Source organism: Saccostrea echinata, unplaced genomic scaffold (genome assembly GCF_033153115.1).
Source record: "Saccostrea echinata isolate AGI-Se365-2 ecotype Australia unplaced genomic scaffold, CSIRO_AGI_Sech_v1 ptg000056l, whole genome shotgun sequence".
Taxonomy (NCBI): domain Eukaryota; kingdom Metazoa; phylum Mollusca; class Bivalvia; order Ostreida; family Ostreidae; genus Saccostrea; species Saccostrea echinata.
Genome location: NW_026889805.1, coordinates 5,255,614 through 5,266,072, shown reverse-complemented (window position 1 = coordinate 5,266,072; position 10,459 = coordinate 5,255,614). Strand labels below are relative to the sequence as shown.

The 10,459-nt window shown below is 34.2% G+C and overlaps 1 protein-coding gene across 1 annotated transcript; it reads right to left on the bottom strand.

Annotated features, from left to right (window-relative positions):
* Positions 1-2,822: 2,822 nt before the first annotated feature.
* Positions 2,823-8,929, bottom strand: LOC133173254 (replication protein A 14 kDa subunit-like). Its single transcript, XM_061308234.1, has 4 exons — positions 8,805-8,929; positions 7,057-7,131; positions 6,540-6,651; positions 2,823-3,124 (listed from the first exon to the last, which is right to left on the bottom strand). Exons 1-4 carry the CDS (start codon positions 8,901-8,903, stop codon positions 3,045-3,047), a joined length of 366 nt encoding a protein of 121 aa, XP_061164218.1. The 5' UTR covers positions 8,904-8,929; the 3' UTR covers positions 2,823-3,044.
* Between the last annotated feature and the right edge of the window lie 1,530 nt (positions 8,930-10,459).

Below are 10,459 nucleotides of genomic sequence, written 5' to 3'. Positions count from 1 at the left end.
TATACTTGCATTTAAATGGTCATCATAACCACCAATTGAATGGTAACATCCATTATCAATCTGAAAGTTCTCTCAACCATGTAACAATAGTATATCATGAAAACTTTTGTATCTGGAACACTGATATCTTGAATACCATGGATATATTGAAGTGATTTGGAAGTTCCAATTAATTTTTCTTTATATTTTTAAACATGGATATCTCGAATCTTCAGATATCTTGAAGTTTCTTCTCAGTCCCATCGAGATAATGAGGTTGGACTCGTTACAGTAAAATATGCTCATAGAGCACAGACTTATCATGAATTTATGCTTACAGCAAAGTGATTTTCATTCCCCATATAACAAATTACTTTTATAATGAAGCAAAATTGTCTGTCCCTTGCACTTCACTGTAAGCATGTTTTACTGTAATAAGGATGCTTATTTCAGAATTTAAACTTCAGAATATATAAGTATCCTCAAAGTCTTGTTTGCTTGTTTGTTCTGTAAAGAAACAAGTTTGATTTTCTGTTAGTTGTCATGTCTTAGAGGAGGCTTTTTTTTATGACATCAGTAATAATAACTTTGATTTAACTGCTGGTTTTAAGTGTTGAGTTTGGAAGTACCATGATATGAGACAATGTGATGTTTAATAGAGATTGTGAGGTATGGCTTGAGAAAATTCTTATAACCTCTTATTCATGTGATGAATTAAAAAAAAAAGAAAAGAAAAATTCCCTTCTACCTGTATTTTAAATTTGTATAATGAGTATATTTTAGCATTAAAGGATGAACTGTTTTGGTGGCCATTGGAAGGGTGAGCAGAAATGAGAATACTGGTCTGCAATGAAACAAGAGATCCTTATTTTACTCTGTTGATTTTATGGAAATCAGATTATTGTGGATTTTTATGCTTTTAGTACATAAATATGAGGAGACAAGGAGAAAAGAGGATTTTCCTATAGTAGGTAATAAAAAACAAACTTGTGCATCATTTATGCCTGGGTAACAGGTACATGTTGTATCCACAATGTAATTGCATACATCTTAAAAATACAGGTACTCTGCATATGGAGCATTGTTAATATCACATGGTGATCCTTTTAAGAAGAGTCCATGGAAAACAGGCAACTCAAGATGTACCCATTAGCACACAGAATGAAAACTGGAAAATCAAATTTGCTCTTCTGCAGTGCTGAACTAAAATGCATTTCAAAATGTACAGTGATTTGTCACAACCACGTTACCAGCTGCTATCCCTGAAAGTTAAAGATGTTAATTCTTCAAATCATACATACTTCTTGAGGGCCTCAAGTAACTTAACAAGGCCCATGGGCTGCAATGCTCACTTGAGTAAATCTTTTAGGTCACTGAAGTCACTCTGCTCCTAGGAATTTGGCAGACAATTTGAGTGCATGGTTGTGCTTCTTCCAAAATTGTGGAATCTTTTTTTTTCAATCAAACACCCATCCTCAATTCTGACCCTACCCTCCCCTTAGGGGTCATGGTTTGAACACAGGGATTTATCAGCCTATTTTGGGAAACGCCATTTTTGGGGAATTGGGAAAAAATTATCGGCTTTTTGATGAAATTGGGAAAAATCAAAAATGTTGCTTAAATCATGTATTCAGGTGTAATTCATTTAACATTTCAGCATGAACTCTAATTTGCATGGGCAACCAAATTACAAACATTTAAATATGATCCAACTTCACACAAGATCAATAATTATTATGAATAATAGACTAATAAAAGTAAATTGACTTCAATGAGTGTAAAGTGTTTATACAACTTAGGGTAGTACATTTGTGCATGAGATTCCAATTTAGGTCATTATATAGAGTCTGTCTGGAGATCATAAACACATCTTCTCAAAGTCCTCTTTTAATATGTAATAATGCATTGAAAATATATTTTTCTATTTGAAATATTGCCAACAGTCCTTACCATTCACTCGTAGATCAATTGAGTAGGTAGAAACAACTTAATAAATCTATATAATTACACAATATCACTAATTTTCAGAAAAAACTGAGGAAATTCGGAATAAAAGTTGGCGATGATTTTACAGTGTTTTTAAACACTTGTTATGACTGTACCTTTGCTACACGAATTAAATAGATGAAAATTAAAGACATTCTGACAATTTTATTTAGTGTTTTCCCAAGATGATTAAATATAAAAGCATTGTTTACCAATTGGGAAAAAATACTGCCAAATTGGGAAAAATTGGACTTATTTTCTATTGGGAATGGGGCCGAATTTCGGCCCACGAGAAGGTACTGATAAATCCCTGGAACACTATACACCTATGGAAACTTTCAAAAAAGTTTCACCTTCTTTTGGCCCAGTAGTTCTTCAAAAGATATTTTAAGAAACATTACACCTTATTTTGGCCTTTTCTTCATTATCCCCACATGGAAGGGGACTTGGCCCTCCATTCAAACAATTTAGAATTACCTTTACTCAAGGATGCTTGGTGCCAACTTTTGTTAAAATTGGCTTTGTGGTTCTTAAGAAAAAATTTAAAAATGTGAGTTTACCCACAGACTGGAGGAATCCAGAGCTTTTAGCTCAGGTGAGCTATTAATAAAACTTTCGTTATCACTGCTTTTTAAAATACCTAAAACCATGAGTCAGTTAAAGTGATTTTCAAACTAAGTATCTCTATAGAAGAGCACTTGGTGAATGCAAACATTTTAGCTTTATTTAATATAGTATTATCGGTCTTCTTCCATACTAGGTTTTACTGAAATCAAACCAACATTGAAGAATAGCATTGTTAAGAATTCATAACAGATATTAGGACTGATTATAGCCAGTAAACTATAAACAAATGATTACATCATTGGAATTTATTATCCAAAATGCATATTTCAAAATCCCAATAAAAAATAACTGTTGCACAGCAAGTATTTTCCTTCCCTTTCACTGAAGAACTGTATTTTTAGAAATAAGAAATATAGTTCTACTGATCTGTTTCATCAACCTTATAAAATTCACTGAACCGTGCTTCCACTGATCTGCAACACCCACTTTATAAAATTCACTGAACCATTGTTCTATTGATCTGTCACACCAACTTTATAAAATTCACTGAACCGTGATGTTAACTCCACTGCATCGTTATATAGTCCCATATCTGAAGTATAAAAAGACAAGTATGTACATCAGCGACATTTAAAGTTTGACCTTGAAAAGATTTATACACCACTTAACAGATTACAGTAGCAACTCAATTTGAATGCACCCAATACATTAAGAAACTAGCACCTGTTGTTAGGTTTATCAATGTCTGTCTAGAAAGATATACTGGATGCTTCGATAGATCAAAGATGGTGAGGCAAAGTAGATCATAGATGCTGAGGCAAAGAAGATCAAAGATGGTTGAAGCAAAGAAGATCGAAGATGGTGAGGCAAAGAAGATCATAGATGGTGAGGCAAAGGGTGAGGCAAAGTAGATCAAAGATGGTGAGGCAAAGTAGATCATAGATGGTGAGGCAAAGAAGATCAAAGATGGTTGAGGCAAAGAAGATCAAAGACGGTTGAGGCAAAGAAGATCAAAGACGGTTGAGGCAAAGAAGATCAAAGATGGTTGAGGCAAAGAAGATCATAGATGGTGAGGCAAAGAAGATCAAAAATGGTGAGGCAAAGAAGATCATAGATGGTGAGGCAAAGTAGATCATAGATGGTGAGGCAAAGAAGATCATAGATGGTGAGGCAAAGTAGATCATAGATGATGAGGCAAAGAAGATCAAAGATGGTGAGGCAAAGAAGATCACAGATGGCAAGGCAAAGAAGATCATAAATGGTGAGGCAAAGAAGATCATAAATGGTGATCTGAATTTTCCAATTTTTCTCTGATGTATAAGAATTTCTACTCACAATGACTTTTTAAAGTACTATTTCTTTTTCATCAGTGTTAGATTTTTATGTTTTAAAAATAAGTGGAAATAAATACATAGGTAATCAGATTACAAAACTCACCTCAATGAATTTTATCTTTAAGCAAAGTCCCAAACTAAACTAATAATCTAGTAGTGTGCATCCCTAGATACAACATTTATGCAATTTTGTTCCAGGCAGGGCTTGCAGTAACTTGGGAATGAGCTTTTTCTAAAAACTTAAACTGGTCATGTATGTCAGATCTAGCATACAAAGCAAGTGTTAGTGTGCATCCCTTGATGTATCATCCATACATGTTTAGTCCAGGTAGCCTTATAGTAACTTGGGAATGGACCTGCTCTAAAAGCTTTAAGCTGGTCAATCATACGTAAAGCATACTTCATATCCAGCATCCAAATCAAGTATGGTACATGTAGCATACATCCCTAGATGTATCATCAATGCAAATTTGCTCTATGAAGGGCTTTAAATTAAACTGGAATGAGCCTGCTCCGAATACGTTAACCTGCTCACTCATCCAGAATGTATAAGTCAAATCCAGCATCCAAAGCAAATCTTATAGTGTGCACCTCTATATACAAAATCCATGCAAGCTTCGTGCAGATAAGGCTTGAAATAACACTGGAATGAGTCTGCTCCAAAATTTTAACCTGGTCATTCATCAAGAAAATGTAGGTCAAATCCAGCACCTGAAGCAAGTCTGAGAGTGTTCATCCCCTGATGCATCATCCATGCAAGTTTGGTCTAGAGAGGGCTTAAAATACACTGGAATGAACCTGCTCCAAAAACTTTATCCTGGTCACTCATTACTCATAAATGTAGATTAAATCCAGCATGTGAAGCAAATCTGCTACTGTGCATCAATAAGTGTATCTTCAATGCAAGATTGGTCAGCAACTCAGCATAGGGCTTACAGTAATACTTTACAATGAACCTGCACCAAATACATTAACCTGCTAAAATCAAGCATCTGAGGCAAGTCTGGTAGTGTGCATACATAGATGCACTAGTACAGAGTTGTCAAAATTTTCATATTCCTGTCGGACATTTGGTCTGACATACCTAAATTTTCTATTGTACCGGATGAAGTTTTGTCAGACCAGTTTATTGTACCTTATTTTGTACAGAAAGGAAATTGCTGAATATAAATAACTGCACCGACATGCCCTTTTTTGTTTTCAAAAATATTCCATCTCACAATTTCTTTTCTTAAAGAAAGTCTTTAATTCAGAGATATAGATAACGATTAATGTCTCTGCTTTATCAAATTTGATTGACCTCCGTCAACAAGCAGTCATGTTTTTTTGTGACCTTCAAATGGGCATCCTATCTTTTAAAAAATTTGCATCAGCCCAATTTTTCCAAACGGTTATTTCGACTGGCATTTTCTGGCAAGTTATCTGTCAAAAATTTTTTTTTACCGGCCGTGCCAACAGGACCAACAGTCTTCAACAACTCTGGATGTATCATTCATGCAAGTTTGGTCAACATTGGGCTTACATATACTTGAGAATGAACCTGTTCCAAAAACTTAAACCTGGTGGCTCTTCTGGAAAATGTCCAACATTAGATGCAAGTTTAGTGGTGTGTATCCTTTATATATGTATCATGTAAGCAAGTCTCCTCAACATAGGGCTTATAGTTCCTTTAGAATGAACCTGCTCAAAAAACTTCCAACTTGATCACTCTCCGGGAAAATTTGTGAAATCCAGCATCTGAAGCAAGTCTGGTAGTGTGCATCTTAAGATGTGTCTTCCCTGCAAGTTTGGTACATCTCTGATCAATATAGGGCATACAAGTACTTGAAATCTGCTCCAAAAACTAAAACTTAAACCTGGGATGCCGGTGCCAAAGGTATTTCATAATCATAAGCTCTCCTAACTTCACTGAGATGAACTAAAATTGCCAACCTATGTACCCTAATATAATCAGCTTGAAGGCAGAGAGTCAGACAAACATATTTTGTCTAGGTCTAAACTCGAAAAATACAGCTTGAAGGCAGAGACAAACATATTTTGTCTAGACCTTAACTCGAAAAATATCAACTGTTAGATACCTTGAAAATAATGTGTAATTGAAATACGATTTACAAAACAGGGTTTGACAAACCAGAATAGTTCACAGGGCTAGCAATTTTTAAGTCTTACTAGCCTTGTTCAAGAATTAGTTGTCCAGCAGCCAAAGACTGTGTGCCAAGTCACAAGGTAATGAGATGGGGGGGGGGGGGGGGGCAGTTGGGGACATACCAAATCCTGCATTCTGATTGTTTTTAGGGCAAAATTATGTCACTTTATAAATGTACATGTGCTTGTATTCTCTGATTTTACATCAAAGTCTCAAACACTTTGGTGATAAAGATTACTGACAGGTCAGGCTAAAATAATGTTAGGCAATAACAAAATCGACAGTACGACTTACCTGATAATGACGTTCTATTTAAACCTTACCAACAAAATATTTTAAATGTATTTAAATACATCTGATTACTTGTAATTGAAAGCAGACTTAATTACAAGTACTTTCAATTACTTTGTAAAAATGTATTTAAATACAGTAAATTACAATTACTCATTTCAATTACCCCACCCGTTATTTTTTACGACATCCACTCATTTATCAATTAACATTGGATCAATTTGATATATTCTTACCAAATGTATCACTGATTTCCTTTGGAAAAGCTATGTAGTTTAGACAGTGAATGTTATTCTGTGCATCTACATTCCCATGGACTTCAGTTAATCCTGAAACATACTCTCCAAGCTGAAACACAAATTAGGCTATTTATTTATTGAGGTGTTTAGTCAGTGGAAATTTTGACATCTTTTAAAGAAAGTTTATATATAGCAGAAATATTAAAGAGCATTCCAACATCTAAAGATCTGTAGAATTTGAGTTCTATTCAAAACTTTTTCAAACTAGTAGGAAAAATATCTTGCTTAGGTTTTAACTATTTACTAGTAACCAAATAAGGAACAATTGTGATAAAATAACTATAATATCAGCTATTTAATTTGAATAGCCTAACAGAGATGACATCTAACCATTTCAAGCTATATAGCTAAATCAAGAAATTGTACAGCACATGTTAAAATAAAATTTAAAACTGAATTACAGTGCAATATTACTCCTTTGAACTGTTTATATTTCAGAGGCTAATACACTTACCGGTTCCTGCATGATTATTCTTATATCTTGACCATCACTTGTTGACAAGGTGAAGGCTGTTCCATTGCTATCAACCTAATAAAGAGCAATATCCTAAAAAGTACCATATATACTCGCCTTTAAGTCGGTCCGCCTGTAAGTCGGTTGTATTTTTTGCCACTGACCCGCTTATAAGTCGGTGCAACTTTTTGCCAGAATCAGTTGACAATTTCAAATGAATGCTTTAATGTTTTAACCTGGTGTCAATTAAATTAATATTTTTAGAAATGATGCCGATATTTAATTTTAAATCATTAAGAAAAATACTAAATGCACACTTAAGATAAAAATAAAGTTTTTAAAATATGTAAATACTTGTACTTTATGTATAATCTTAGAATGCATAAATGACATAATATATCCAGACTTTGTTCAACGATAATCTTTGGAAATGTTTATAGAATACTACATTTCGCTGTCCAGAAAAATACTAATCTTTTTATGACTCGCCTATAAGTTGGACATAGAGTTTTGGACCAAAATTTAACTCCCAAAAAACCAACTTATAGGCGAGTATATACGGTATTAATATAAATTGGCAAGAAATAGGGTTTTTACAAACCAGTCTCTGACAAATCCCGGGAATCCCAGGATCTGGTAAAGTTGGAAGCAAGCATGTGTAAATTGCATACTTGAAAACCTGAAGGGCATGTAAATTCAGAGGCCTATAACACTATATCATTAATAACAATGTACTTTTGTATTTGATTTGAATGATCAATTCATTCATCATGTACAGTTGAACTTCGGTATCTTGAACATGGATATCTCGAATACCATGGATATGTTTAAGTCATTTTGAAGTCCCAACGCTTATTCCTTCAGTATTTTACCCTGGATATCTCGAATCCTTGGTTATCTCGAAGTTTTTTCTTGGTCCCTTCGAGTTCGAGATAACAAGGTTTGACTGCAATTCATTTTCATTCATGTATAATGTAACACATCAAATTAAATAATATCAATAACATTAAATATACCTTAAAAGCATTTGTCTGATTTACTCATCCAAAGTGAAGCATAAATTTTAATGACAAGTTATTTCTTCCACATTTCTAAAAAAAACTCTTTCACGTTGGAGGCACAAAAAGCGTATAGGTTGAAAATAATGGAGTGACAATAGATGCTCTTGGAGAAATGGATTTCCTTGGCATGAAAAGGCAAATAATAATAAATTCTTAATAAAAGTCTGGGCATGTAAATATTTGTTCGGGCTAGTGTAATAATTGGATACACCTGCTCAAAGGGCATGTGCTGAAAAAAAAAAGATTTGGCAAAGAATGCAAACTGCAATAACACTATCTTCCTGGGTAAATTTTGATAAATTTTCATAAAATTTTGAAGCTTTTCATTCAGAAAGTTAATTTGACTACAAATTTTCCCAAATTAAAAGTCAAATGCTTATAAATCCGAACTATTCATTAGAAAAGAAAAAAAATATCCCGAAAACAATCTATGTCTTGTTAAATTAGGTTAATAATTGATAAATCAATAAAACACGAGTTTGAATCGGAGGTGTCTAAAATTGAGTTAGGTTCCTTGTGGAACGAAAAAGGAGGGACGTAGTTAGAATAATCTGTGTCTCGGGACAGGCCCAAACTGGGTCCGTAGGACATTTATCATTTTAACGATGGAACATTCTAGAGGGACGTCCGGTCCCGTATACGAAACAATTGCCTGTGTGTTCTACATACTTTTTGAGAGATACTTACATCTTTGGCGTTTCCAAGTACACAAACACTTCGTCCCTGAAAACTTGGCAACATCTTCCCGTTCACTCTCGGTTTAGAAAAATCGGACATCTTTATCATGTAATGTAATAATGAAACAAAATGTTTTGCAACAAATGGAAACCGCGGGAAATTATGATCTTGGTTTGACGAACGCTTTAAAAATGTTTTCATCCTAACCCGACTTAATTATGATTCATAAAAACACGGATCAAACAGTTAATGGCATATCTAGAAGAAAATGCTTCTTTTCCAAGTGAGACTCTTTTTATATATGCACTGGGTATATTGCATGTGCATTTATTCATTACATTAATTACGAAAATACATGTGTATTTTTGTTTGCATCATACTTCTATAGATCCCCAGGTTCTGAAAATCAGCTTTTAATAATGGAAAATGCTTACAAAAATGTCTTTGATTTCACATAGTTACGTGAATTTATCCATGGTATTTCTTCAAAGTTTATAATTATAGTTAATCATATTAAATAGGGAAAATTATCAAATCTCAAATATATTTTCAGGAAATGCGCACGAAGCGGATATATATTTGTAAAAATTATTTGCTAAAGAATTCGTAGGTGCAAACTTTTCTTTAAAAAAAAAAAAACAACCAAATCTTCACGAATTCCTTATTATCTCCCCTTGAAAGAGGCCGCGGCACTTCTTGTGAACAAACTTAAATTCCCTTTACCAAAGGATGCTTTGTAGCAAGTTTGGCTGAAATTGGCCCAGTGGTTCTAGACAGGAGGTCGAAAATGTGAAAAGATTACAGACTACAGACGACAGCCTTCGTCTCAGGTTAGCCAAAAGCATCAGGGTAGAATCAAGTCTCTTGGTTGAGCATGCATTCCCTGTCGATCGGTCACATCCGCCAGGTGCTCCCCGTCATGATCGGGCAAACGGCAAAATTCCGTAGACAATTCAGTGTGTAAATATAATGGCCTAACATTTAGCATTCGACTTAATGATAGATTGTATTTGCTTGCAAGGTCATTGTATCGACCATAGAACTAGCGAAATGTTGACTTTAAACGAGACTGTTGATATCTTTGTTTTATCCACTTGTTTGCCAATATATAGCTTGCCTCGTTTTAGAAATTGTTCGTATGCAGAGCATTCTCCTGTGTATAGAATCAACTGGGAGACATAAACTCCATATGCAGGTGATAAGGGTTTTTCCTACACAAATAAGGGAAGTTGACGATCGAAAAAGTTGACCCATCAGGTTTATCAAAAAGTTTAGTTGTAAGATTACGATTAACGTCTTTTACTAGTAAACTATCCAAAAATGAAACAGATATGTCAGACTCTGTGGTATCTTTTGCTTCAAATTCACTGGGATATATCGAGTCGGCATATGAATGGAAGTAACTATTGTTAATTGATAATACGTCGTCGATATGTCTAATTGTGGAGTTGAAAACCACATCAAGTGTTTTCTTCTTCTCATGTACAAGTTTTTGAATAAATTCTGCTTCACATGAATACAAAAAATATGTTTACTAATAAAGGGGCGCAATTAGAACCCATGGGAATTCTGACAGATTGTTTGAAGATTTGATCTCCAAAAACTATATAGATATTCTCAATCATAATCTCAAGCATAATATCAACTTCGGAGAACTTGTGTAT

What these genes read in the sequence shown, in the direction of transcription:
- LOC133173254 (XM_061308234.1), bottom strand. Translation starts at nt 8,903, where the DNA reads ATGATAAAGATGTCCGATTTTTCTAAACCGAGAGTGAACGGGAAGATG. An exon ending in GAATAATCATGCAGGAACCG is followed by an intron (nt 6,652 to 7,056) that starts GTAAGTGTATTA and finishes TTTGTGTTTCAG; the next exon opens with CTTGGAGAGTATGTTTCAGG. An exon ending in GGAAATCAGTGATACATTTG is followed by an intron (nt 3,125 to 6,539) that starts GTAAGAATATAT and finishes TTTATACTTCAG; the next exon opens with ATATGGGACTATATAACGAT.